The sequence below is a fragment of the Montipora foliosa genome, chromosome 9, assembly GCF_036669935.1.
Source record: "Montipora foliosa isolate CH-2021 chromosome 9, ASM3666993v2, whole genome shotgun sequence".
NCBI lineage: Eukaryota > Metazoa > Cnidaria > Anthozoa > Scleractinia > Acroporidae > Montipora > Montipora foliosa.
Genome location: NC_090877.1, coordinates 41498943 through 41511442, shown reverse-complemented (window position 1 = coordinate 41511442; position 12500 = coordinate 41498943). Strand labels below are relative to the sequence as shown.

At 39.2% G+C, this 12500-nt stretch overlaps 1 protein-coding gene across 1 annotated transcript in view; it reads left to right on the top strand.

Moving 5' to 3' along the window:
- LOC137969681 (ubiquitin carboxyl-terminal hydrolase 36-like) overlaps positions 1–12500 on the top strand; it is a 26837-nt gene that overhangs the window by 8395 nt on the left and 5942 nt on the right. The window contains exons 6-15 of the mRNA XM_068816014.1: positions 1422–1504; positions 2667–2744; positions 3331–3421; positions 4169–4294; positions 5023–5112; positions 6348–6435; positions 7949–8494; positions 9402–10124; positions 11252–11389; positions 12067–12173. Of these exons, the coding sequence (XP_068672115.1) occupies positions 1422–1504; positions 2667–2744; positions 3331–3421; positions 4169–4294; positions 5023–5112; positions 6348–6435; positions 7949–8494; positions 9402–10124; positions 11252–11389; positions 12067–12173 (2070 nt within the window). The remainder of the gene's footprint in view (positions 1–1421; positions 1505–2666; positions 2745–3330; positions 3422–4168; positions 4295–5022; positions 5113–6347; positions 6436–7948; positions 8495–9401; positions 10125–11251; positions 11390–12066; positions 12174–12500) is intronic.

Here is a 12500-nt window from a genome sequence, read left to right as displayed (position 1 = left end):
AATAGGTGATTTTACTACCCCAAATTCCGTGTCAGGAGTTTGTTTTTGGAGACTAATTTTATGGCACTTTTTCTGCCCAAATTAAGTATGAGATGAAAGTTTCAACTTTGGTGCGTGATATTTCCTTCAATTCTCAACATATCAAAAATTCTTCACATGGTATTGGAGTGCATTCTTCTGTGACTAAGATGCAACAAAACTTATTTTCGCATTAAAGTCAAGGGGCAGGAGCTTCTGCAGCACTGCAGACTTAGTTGTTCCGAGTTTGAGGCCTCAAAACTAGAAGGCAATATTAGATACCAAAAAACTAAAGCTTTATTCAAATAATCCAATCTGTTAGCTTTAATATGACATATAATTTGACCCTTTCCAAAAAATAGCAGCATGACAATTTCATTTTTCTGTGGACACCTCATTTTCCTTTACCAAGACCTTAAGCATAGGCATTTTTATGTCAAAGAACTTTAACCAGGGGTAAGAGGTTTCCCTCTAAAGTTACATACTCTAATGTAGCAAATTTATGTATTGCATTGAGTGTTGGTACTCTCAAAGCAAAAAAAAATTCCTTAAAATCTATGATAAACCATATGTATTATAGTATGAGCAAAAGTTACCCATTTGCAGTAATGTTGCTGTTCAGTGCTGAAAAACCTCTTACCCTTGCATAATCTTACTCCAGTGAAAGTTTTCCCAGGGACTGTCAGGCATTTTTTGTGAAAGTTAGAAAGTTAGAAACAAGAAATACTATTTTATTAATACACTACATGTATCTATAAACCCGTTTGTCTATAGTATAATTTTATGTCCATGTGAATGATTGCACATGATAGTAAGGTGCAAAACAATCTCTTCTACTCTTATTGGCACCATTAATTTTGACCACAGCTTAAGAGAAACTTACATGTAATTTTTTGTGTCAGAGATTGGGACCATAATTATGCCAATGCTACAGAAAATTGAGCATTGGTGACCAGAATTTTTAGGCTGTTTGCTAGCAGGCATCTGACATTCAACCTGCAGTCCAGTGTTTCAAAACAGTGCTCAAAGAGTTTCCTGCGTAGTCCTAGTTGAAAAACGTAAATTCTGATTCCTGTTAATTTAAAATTACCTCTTCAGCAGTTGTCATCCATACACTGTAATTGAATCTGGCCGTTGATTTTCATACATTTATGCACTGCATAGAAACAATCTTGTAAACCTTCATGTCTTGGCACTTTATGAACTCTTCTTGGTGACCAAATTTTCCACCTGGTGAATAAGAAAATATAATAATTAAATTTTGTTATTCTTAAAGATCCTACCTGGTACATGTAGCTACACAAAAACGTAAATAAATTATTAGACCGTAACTAAGTGTCTTCAGATAAATATTTCTTTGTGTTGTTATTTTGACTACATAAGTTGAGTTTTGTTGTTTACAGCACGTACCATCTGTTGAGAAAGCCCTTCAACGTTCAATCAAACTGGAATTGTTGGATGGTGAAAACCTGTACATGTGTCCAAGGTTAACTTTGAGTCACTCTGTTCTATATATTAGCATTTAGTATTCCAATTCAAAATATGTATTCTCTCAACAGTTCTTAGTACATTTGCTTTGGATACTTTTAAGGAGAATCTAATTGCAAATCATGACGTTTTTATACGAATTTATCATTTTCTTTATTCTCTTAACCTGTATGTTGGATTAAGGGGAAATATGATGGTTGAACTGGTGGCATGAGATTTTTGGATCAATTACAGTGTACTTGGAGAAGGAATGCAAAGTAAAGCCAAAGCAATAACTAATAATAATAAGAGTAATAAATTAAGTAATACTAGAAATAATGAAAACCCCAAGTGACAAGAGTGTGGTGGAGATGAATTCAGAATCCTGTTTGAGGGCAGAGTGTGATTCAAACTCAAAGTGTATGTGTGTGTGCCTACTTGTCCACCCACCTACGTTGTACCTACTGTACCTACTTTATGTGGTTAAAAGCAAGTTAACAAGTGCATTGCTAAGTGGTGGTCGGATGCCTGAGACATCTTGGAGCTTCCACTATTGGCAGCCAGATCCAAGATGGAGACTGCACCAATGGCTGGCAAAACCTGACAAACCAGCTATGAGACCCCATGCCCTCAAGAAGACAGGAACCCGTTACACTGATAAACAGTGGAAAAGTAGGGCGGGAGGGAGGGAAAAAACTGCTAAACGCTCTTCACAAAATGCTCCTTCTTCCTGCCACACCAATGAATAAGCTGTACAACGCCGAGCATGAGGAATGCAATGCATGTGCAAATATAACAAAACCAGTGACAACAATTGACTGCAGCTGCTCCTAGTTGTTAACTATTAAAGTTAAACTGCATTTAACCTCATTTAAAAATTGGTAACAGAAGCTGATTTGGACTTGTTATACTTAACCATATTGTAAACATTACAAGTTTATTACTAAAAATAAATTATACAGTGCTGATAAACATAACAATAGACATTGGCATCTTAAATCCAGCACTCAAACCATTTGTCCACACTACTTTCATAATGCAGCTTACACATCTTATCAAGTTCTGTAATAATTTGCTTGATTCATCATCCTCATACTTTTCTCTGTTGCGACATTGCGGTTGATGTATGGAGAGAAAAAAACTGTCTTACAGGGTTTTCTTTTTTGACATTTATTTTGCAGATGTAAAAGGAAGGTTCCAGCACACAAACAGTTCCTAATACACAGAGCTCCAAACATCTTAACATTGCAACTTAAAAGGTACAGATCGAAAGAAACCGTGATTTTAACCCCTTGGCCCCTACCATTGATGAGTAAAATCAATCAGATTTACGAAACGGACAAGACCTAAGACCTAAGACAAATTTGGACTGAGCACTGAGGGAGCTAATACATATCTTTTTTTATCTTCAAACAAACACAACCCTCCACCCTTATCCTAATACCCTTTCCCTTTGTATTAAGAACATGTTTTATTTATCAGGCTGAATTTGTTTTTATTTATATGGTGCTTTATTGGCCAAATTTCCGCTTGATGTTCTTAATCCACTTGTTCTTATATGCGGGCGTTTTCTGCATTTCATATGCCTCCCTCAATTGAAATTGCAAGTCTTACCGCAAACAATACTACATGTATTTGTTTACAACATTTTTTTACAATAGCTTTGTTTACTTTGTCAAACAATATTGTTGTAACCAGTTATTTTAAATCATTCACCCATCACGCACCTTAGGACAACGCCCAGTTGACGAGTAAAATTGTCTGGTATCAGACAGAGTAAAATCTCACTCCCAGGAGTCAGTAGGTTAATATTACTTGTGTTGCTTGTTTGCCAAATTGCCTTAGGTTTGATTACAATCAAATGTTTGGAGGCAAAATATCAAAGCAAGTTGAATACGCTGAATACCTGGACCTCAGGCCATATATGACCTCAAAGGTATGAAAATGCAGTAACAGAGGAGTGTTTTTCTCCTATTTCTGTTTTGTGAATAATGATACTTGCTATATACATTTACTGGTAAGTAAGTGATAAACATGACTCAAGTACAACTGATGAATATTATATCTTCAACGTGAGAGGTGCTGTGCCCTAATGGTTAGCCTGTGTGACTCTGGGTAGAGTCCAGGTCAGGTTATCGTGATGTGCTCCTTGTTCAAAGCACTGGGGAGCTTGTTTATTGATAAAATCCGAAGTGAAATAGGAAGCTGTTTTGTTTTCTCTGTTTGCTCAGAGGTGAATAGTACTTGCTATTCACTTCCAAGCTAGCCAATCAGAATGTGGGGAAAGCACTATGCAGTGTGTGGTATAGACTAACCTCTCGAAGAGTAAAAATGAGTACTGACAATTTGCTGTTGGGGGAGGGGGGGGGAGGGGAGGGCTGGCATTCCACCCTGAATGATACTGAATGAGTTACATGGTCTTATCAGACTTAACCCATTGACCTCTGAAACTGCCCTCCATTGACGAGTAAAATCGTCTGGCATTGGGCAAAGTAAAAGTCTCACTCCTAGGGGTCAATGCACCTACAAGTACATGGACTTCAAAAGCTGGGAAGTCTGTAAAGAGATATGAAGCATTTTTTTCACTTTTTTTTTCATTCACGATATATTGAACGTACATGTTGTAAGAGTTTCTTTTTTTCTCCCCCTCTCTCTCTCCTTTCTTACTCATTTTACTTGTCAGGGTCCACCTATTAAGTATCGTCTGTATGCTGTGCTTGTGCACTCTGGCTACTCCTCCAACTCTGGTCATTACTATTGCTACGTAAGAGCATCTAATGGCGTTTGGTACCAAATGAATGATTCCATGGTAAGTGAAGACTTTATGCTTCATCAACATTTTGTGCTGATCTTTTCACAAAGCAGTGTAGACTGGCCGCCAGGATAAGGGTTTTCAGGGCCTTAAATTTCTCTTTAAATTATAAGAATTCTGGCCTCAGTTGTTCAAAAGGTGGATAACGCTATCCACCGGATAAATCAGTATCCATTGGATAGCGCAATTGATTTCGTTATTTCTTATCCACTGGTTAGTGATTTATCCGGCGGATAGCGCTATCCATCGTTTGAACAACTGGGGCCTAATGTTTAAAAATTCCACTTTTCTGAATGAAAATCGTAAAATTTTTCCTTTGCTATTTTTTTTCGTGATCTTATTTTCCAGCACCCTAATTGTTCTATACCTTTCTTTCCATCTTGGACTCTTTTTCCTGACATTCTCAGAAAAATTTACTTAAATCCCGTTTTCCCAAGGAATTGACAAGTCGGTTATGTTTTTTTGCACCTGCACAACCCACTTTTTAGTAATCTGGCTCGGGTTGCTCAAAGCATGGTTAGCGCTAACCAGCGTTAAATACCATGGCAACCTATAGGTTTTGATACCTCTTAACCATCGATTAGTGCTAACCAGGCTTCGAGCAACCGGTCCCTGGGTGAAAAGTTTCTTTAGATGACTCGTGTAAAGATTAGAGCCATTGGTATTGTTGCTGTTTGTTCTGGGATGATTGAACACACTTCATTATTATTATTTTTTAATCATAGGTCCGCCAAGTTGCTTTGAAATCTGTTCTTTCTCAACAAGCGTATTTGTTGTTTTATACCAAACATGCTTCTTCAAAACAAGAGTCACAGGTACATTTTAATAATGTTATAATGTCCTTACAAAAAAACACGTTAGTGCTCTCGACATTATTGTTTTGTCGTGTATAGCAGTTTTAAACTACAAAATGAAAATTACTCTTTCTTGACAATGCGCCATTAAAAGAATTCAAGTGTTTAGCTATTTTCTCTTTTTCGTGGGCCTGCAATGTATTAATAGTGAGATTGACCATCACATTTACGTGAAATGGCAAACGTCGGCTTGGCGTTTCACGTTTCCCGTTAAATGGAGTGAAGCTTGTGACGTTAACTTCGCGTGACCCACGGTAACTCGGAATTAACTCCGTTAATCTCGAGTATTAAGTTAACAAGAAACAAAAACAAAAACTGGGAGTCTTGTTAAACGTTTTTTGTAGAAAAAGACGCTATATAAAATGAAAATACTTACCTGTTAAATTTTGCGAGTTTCAATAAAGCTGTTTTATGAGTCAACAGAGAGTCAACATAAGTTCATGAAGAAAATTGGGGTGAGGAGTCAGTTATGAAAGATCTACCTCAAGTAATTTTTCCTTGTTTGGCTTACCGAAAAATTGTTTTGGAATTCTTTTTTTACCACAAGCAACTTCTTACATGTAGAAGAAAAACAAGAAGAAAATTCCGCGTATTAGGAAAGCGCGAAAATGCCTTCTCTCATGTAGATACGGCAAGCGGCAACGGGCAAACGCAAAAAAATGGCGGGAAAATCATGGTCACGTGGTCACTTTGCCGTTCGCGTTAATTTCACGCAAGCGTAATACTGGGCGTTTTCCATTTACCAAGAAATTCCGGAAATTCCGGTTGGGATGTAAATGGAACACACGTTTTTGGTTTGTTCCACTGGAAAATTTCCGGAATAAACGGAACTTCTGAAAAGGTAGTCCTGTTTTCCCGTTGGAAACTTTCCGATGGAAATGTGTCTTCCATTTACAACTTTGAAAGGTCTTACCACTTCCAGGCTATTCACGGCCTCATTTTAACATTTTGGCGCGTAAAATCGCAATCACTGGGCGGCAAATGGACCTGAGTTAAATGGAACACGTTTTTCACCCGATGGAAATTTCCACCGAAATTTCCGGAAATTTTTTGTAAAAAAACGCCCAATAAATCTCTCCAATATCTTAAATGAAGGAACTTTTATATGTAATGGGACTTTCTACTCGAGTCTTTTTTTTAGTAACATCTCTGTGTCCTCCAGAACTAACCCTTTTCTTGTTTTTGTTTTTTCACAGTCGCTTTCAATGGATTCTCCAAAAACCCCATCACTGCCAAAGAACCCTGTAACTCCCTCGCATGTACCAAAAGTCATCAAAGAGAATGGTGAGATGCTGTAAATGCTCATTAATTGAAAATCTCGAACAATTTGCCAAAGATATATTAAGGTGTACATTTTGCAGATCAGTTTAGCTCAAGGTACAAATTCTATCGTTTATCTCTTATTCAAAACGAGACTTTACATAGGACGCATCTTCTATTAGAGCAGGGTTTCAGCTTTTCTTGGGTCTAAAATACTTTAAATGGGCGCGTATAACATTTTTTCCTGTCAAGACATCGCCGAAATTATTGGGCATCGTCCATCTGTATGTCATGATCGCACCAATCTGTCGATCGCCTTCGATTTCTGTCGTATTCTTTGTATGCAACACCAAGTTTATAGACTGTCATTGACATTTTCTTCATAAGAAAAGAAGACCCTTCAAAAGTGAAACAAATTCTGAAGAAATATCATCCTTATAATGACGGCATCTCTTTGTTCCTTGCTACAGCGGACCATCTTGGATTGTTGCAGATATTTGCTAATCGTAACACTTCTTGTAAACTAGACTATCAATTTTTTTAGTGTTAGTTGCCTTTCATGGAAGACTCGAACGGCACAGTTTCTGTCGTGTTAGAGTCATGCATTACAGTAGATAAGAGGAGTCTCATTTTATCTTGTATATTTGCCCCTGTTGTCTTTGTACAAGCGCATTGTTTTGAACCAGGGCAACATATTAACGTTGTAGATATAGAAAAGAAATCCTGCACTCGAATCTTGAACACGATAGAAAAGAGGACTAACTTTTTCTTCTTTCTTTTGGTAATTTGGTTTATATAAGAACATTCTGATCATCGGTTTTGTAATTTTTTAATACTTGGTGTCTGACTGATCAAGTTAAAGACAGGTTGGAGATTCCTGGGCCAGTATGACCCCATTTATCTTGATTTTTCGATTTAGCTTCATGAAGCTTTTAGACCTCTTTCATAATGGCGGCCAAATATAATCTTTTGTTTTAATGCTAATAAGCCTTTCTACATTGTAGCCTCGCTACGGCGAGCAAATTTGAAAAGAATATTTATTTCAAAATGAGGACAGTAGGTCCAATTAAACAGAAATGCCAAAAAATGTAAAAGTGTTTGCCATTTATGAAAGTGGTCTATTTAACAAATCGAAAGTGGTTGAGTGTTGTCTGTACTCTTATCGACAACGATATTCGCCATCACAGTGGTCAAAATGTTGTGCACCTCGTGAGTCCACAACAAATTTAAGAGTAAAGACAACGCTCAACCACTTTCGATTTGTTTTTTTTTTACCACAATATTCAGCGCCAAAGAAAGTTTTTATTTCAGAGCGTGACCAAAATCATGACACGAAGAAAGAGCAAGCGTTGTCTATAACTTTGTCGCAATACGATTGGTTTATTTCCCAAAATGGGCGTTCCTGATTGGCTATTACATTGCGTGACAAATTGACGCGAGCATGACGCGTACAGCGTTGTCTAGACTCTTATCGGCAACTGCAAATTGGCCAATCAGATTGCGAAATTAAAAGCAATTGTGGTAAATTTATTTTTAGACGTTGGGACTCCCGTCAAACCTGGAATTTATTTCCGTCGCACTCCGTCTACGACTTCCACAGTGACGAAACCATCCACCTCGTCGACGGCAAAGCAAACGCCGACTGTACCCTTGGTATCACCTTCCCAGAGATCCAAGTTTTCATTCACAATTCCTTTGAAAAGCAAAGGAGTTACCAGTAAAACAGATCTCAACAAAACTAAGGCTGAAGAAAGAGAGCCTAGAGAAAAGGACATTAAGGGAAAAGTAGACGATGAGTTGGCGAAGGCATCGACAGAAAATGCCAGCCAGGCTGATCCCAAGTCCCCAATCACTTCCTCGGAAAAGAATCTTGGGACGGGGCCTGGATCAGAGTCCGCACAGACAGCCGCAAAGGAAGACGATGTGTGTCAAGTGCAGAAACTTAAAGAGCCCTTGGCTGAGAGCGTTCCGCTGAAAAAAGAAGAGAAAGAGAAAGCTGATTCTCCTCCTAAGAAGCCTCGTCCTCCACCTCTCTTTATACCCAGACCGGTTGCTCAAGGAAAAGGAACACCGGTGGCTGCGAGTAAGTTGCTTGTCATGTTCTTGATTCTTGATTTCTTGATTGACTCACACTATAACCAGTTACTTGTATTCACAAACACGATATATTGCAAACAAAAACACGTATAAAAGACTGGATTAAAAAGAAAAGAATATGTACTTATTGACAGAGTGGGAGGGAGGCACGGACGGGAAAATATTTAGCGAGGTCATGGCGTACGGACCGAACGCAGCGAGGTCCGTGCGCCATGACCGAGGGCCAAATATTTTCCTGTCCGGCCCGACCTAAACTCAGTCAATAAGCATTTTATCATAGGGGCTCTTTACACTATTTATGAGCACTCAGAAGATGAAGTTAGGAAAAAGCAAAAATCTGCACAGAAAATTTATCTAATATGCTGTTTGCAGTTGCTTTTCTGGCTGTAAATTACTTGGATGTTCAGAAGCGACAAAATCCCCAAAATTGCATCCCACGGAGCAGTACGTGTTCCTAGTAGGGCCTTACGAACCCTTAAGGCGCGTTCGATTGACCCTATTCCGGAATAAGAATACGTGAAGTGATGATTTAAAACGGTAGGTCTGGCGTTTTGAAGCAACAAGGATGATAAAGATATGTTGAAAATAGCATTTTAGCAAGTGTTTGATAATTTTCATGTGAATCTCCGTAAAAACGAAGGATTTCTAACTTCTATTCCATGTATTCCTATTCCGGAATACGGTCAATCGAACGCACCCTTAGTGTGCTGTTAACTTGATTCCATGAAGACGTGGCATAAGAATTTTTAAGCTTTTTACCTCCCGCAATAAAACGTTTCCCCCAAAGCTTTTTGGCTCAGAATCCCGCCTTAGCCGTACTTTCTTTACTACATGTAGGCAGCGTTTCTAGCTTATATACTTGCTGCACTAAGTCAGTGTGCAACTTCTTTCAGCGAGGGCCACCACCCCTTGGAAAGTTACAGCAAAGACGACTGCAGAGCCACAATTTGGCCCAATGTCCCCTCCCCCGCCTGCGTTATTACCGCGGCAGCAATCACCTTCGTCCGCCATGTCAGATGCTAGCAGTACCTCGAGCATCATGGGTAAAACAGGTGAATGGACAGTGACTGATAAGACAGCGCTTACACCTGGACCCAGGCTCCCAGAGCGACAGTATGCTGGATGGCAAGTCTCGAAAAGGACTGGGGATGAGAGAGGCGACGTTGACTCAAAGAAAGACCGAGAAGAAAGGAGAGAGAATGGCGAAGAAATCGGAAGTACAAAGAAAAAGAAGAAACACAAAAAGGAAAAGAAAAAGAAGAAGGAAAAGGAAAAGAGCAAGAAAAAATACGAGAGACTTTGGGAGTCCGACGACAGCGAAACTGAGAGAAAGAAGCGGAAACGAAAGAAAGATAAATATGGATCTAAACAGACAAGGAACACTGACGAACAAGAAAATGTCCGAGGAGAGAAGTTCAAAAGCGGAAAACACAAGAGAAAACACAAAGCTTGCGATGATGAAGAAGGTGATGGAGCAGTTTCTAGAAAGAAACCATGTCTGGTAACGTACGAGAGCAGTTCCAGCTCAAGTAGTGAACAAATCCGCTCTAGTTACAAAACGGACAGAAGGAAATCCGCTCCTATTGATTCACGAGGTTCTTCCAGTGAATCCAGAGGTAAGAAATCTTTAAAAGTTCATTGGTGATAAAATCTCTCTTTCCCCATGATATTAATACTATGTCCAAATTGTATTAGAGGAGCCGAAGATTAATCATCTCTTAATATATATTGGACAAACTTGCATTGCCTTGAAGTGCCCTTGACATATTTCTACGTTTTGCCAAAAACCCTCAGTAAAAGATTTAAGCAAAGATCAAGACTTCGCGAATTTTTGCCAAAGTTATGTATTCTTGCAGTTCTTACCTACGGCTGATCAAGGACCGATTTGAGGCGGGGGAGGAGGGGGGGGTGGGTAGGGGTGGGGGTGGGGGTGATTAGATTGCGGGTTTGCGACGTAGATTCAGAAAAAAATCCAGGGAAAATCGTCTATTTTGTTCATGTCGAAAATCATAGTGTAATCCTGAATCTACTTCACGATTCCTTTGTGAAATCGAATAGAACAAAGCCATTTGAACGTTCACAACATAAGAACTCCCGATTTGTGTAATTTGCGTTGTTTATGCATACTTGCCTTACATGATATGAAGATGAAAATGAAAAAAATGGGTTATGGGTTCTTAAAAAGGTTATCCCAAACATTGGAACGATCACCTAAAAAGATAACTGAATTTAAGAAGGTTTCTGTTGCTTAGTAACCAGGCTGCACGCGATCAAAGGTCTTGACAATTTTATATACATGCCTCGATTTGGAAATGAAATGCCCCAAAATTTACGGAAAAGATTATTGCAACCTCCGTCGAAGTTGGTGCAAAACGGATTCACTACTATGGAACTGAACAACTCGGTGAGCGTTATTTGGGATTGTCGCAAATTTTCGTGATAAAAATGGATACCCATCACCAAAATTAAAAGCTAACCGGTTTAAAATGGGTGTTAGACTTGAATACTTGTCGAGCAGCGCTATTCGGCATGGGTGCTTTGACTTAACACTGTTGATCAGCGCTATACGAAATACTTGAATACGATGTATGGCAATATTTCGTTAGTGACATTCTAATCTATGTACATCGCGTAATTGTCACGAGATGTCCAATGTCTTTCTCGTCAACGCGTCCCGGTCTGCAGAGAGCTGCATGAGTAATTAGACGTCAATGCAATCGAATTTGTTTTGGTCATACTTCAGTTCCAGTTATCCATGATGAAGATGATCCAAAGAAAAGCCGTGGCTCACGGAGAGCAACATGGGATGGATCCCGTGACTCTTCAACGGTTGCCCAATTGCTCAGGGCTGGCAAAGGTCTCCATGGATACGGTAGCTCAGGTGGGGGAATCGTCAAGTCCGTTTATATAAAGTGTAACTAACCTCAGAATATTTTCTTTCTCGAAAGTAATATCTCAAATCCATGAAACACAATTTGCCTTCCCTCCTCGAGTATTTTTTCTAACGCTAACGCTTACATGGTTCATATGGGGTAGACAACTAGCACTTCACATTACACTATAATCAGTTAAGTCTGTTCAAATATAAGTGCTACAAGGTCAACGTTTGCAAAAACGTAATCCTTCCTTGTACTTGTACATGTTCATTGCCGTGACTTTAACATCGCCAGTTTCCCACGGCCTGCTCCCATCTGACCTTGTAGCTCAGTCGGTAGAGCAGCGGTGATCTGACCCGAAGGTCGTGGGTTCAATTCCCATCCTGGTCGGAGTTTTTCTCTGTCCTTATGTGGGCCCATTTCCATCAGTAGGGCTAACGCTCACTTGGTTCACATGGGGTAAAAAACTAGCACTTCACATTACACTCTAATCAGTTAAGTCTATTTTTTCTAATGATCGTCCTCACAAGTTGCTAAAGTAATTAAGAGGGGCCTGCGTCCATGCTTTCAATGTCATCACAAACTTTTCTGCATTCATATTTTGAAACAATGTTTACATGGCAGTTTTGCTTTTTTGCCTTCTGCTAAGTATCCATTTTGTGTTTTAACTTGATCTTTTCAGTAACATCCTGGCAAGGAGGGAAAAGCATTGTGGACAGCGCTGTTGGGGAATCGAGTCACAAACGACAGCGAAGAGACTCATGGGACGATGATTACGACAGAGGAAAGGTAATGTGTTGATAGGTCATCAACACAATAGGTAATTTTCAGGGCGTTTTTTAAATTGAGCTTTTTTTCAAATTGATTTGCCTTGAAACCAGACTTTCCTATCGTATTATAATCCTTGTTTGAATTTTTTAGCCCACCCCCAGCGCAGACATGATCACTAGCCACTCGCGCGACATTTCAGATTTCTAAAGTTTTTATCTCTGGGTCCCTACTTATTAAGGAAATCAAAATCATCTTTAAACAGCGAGCCCCAGCTGTTCAAAGGCCAGATAACTTTATCCAGTGGATAAGTCACTATTCAGAGTATAAAATATACTTGACGTTAAA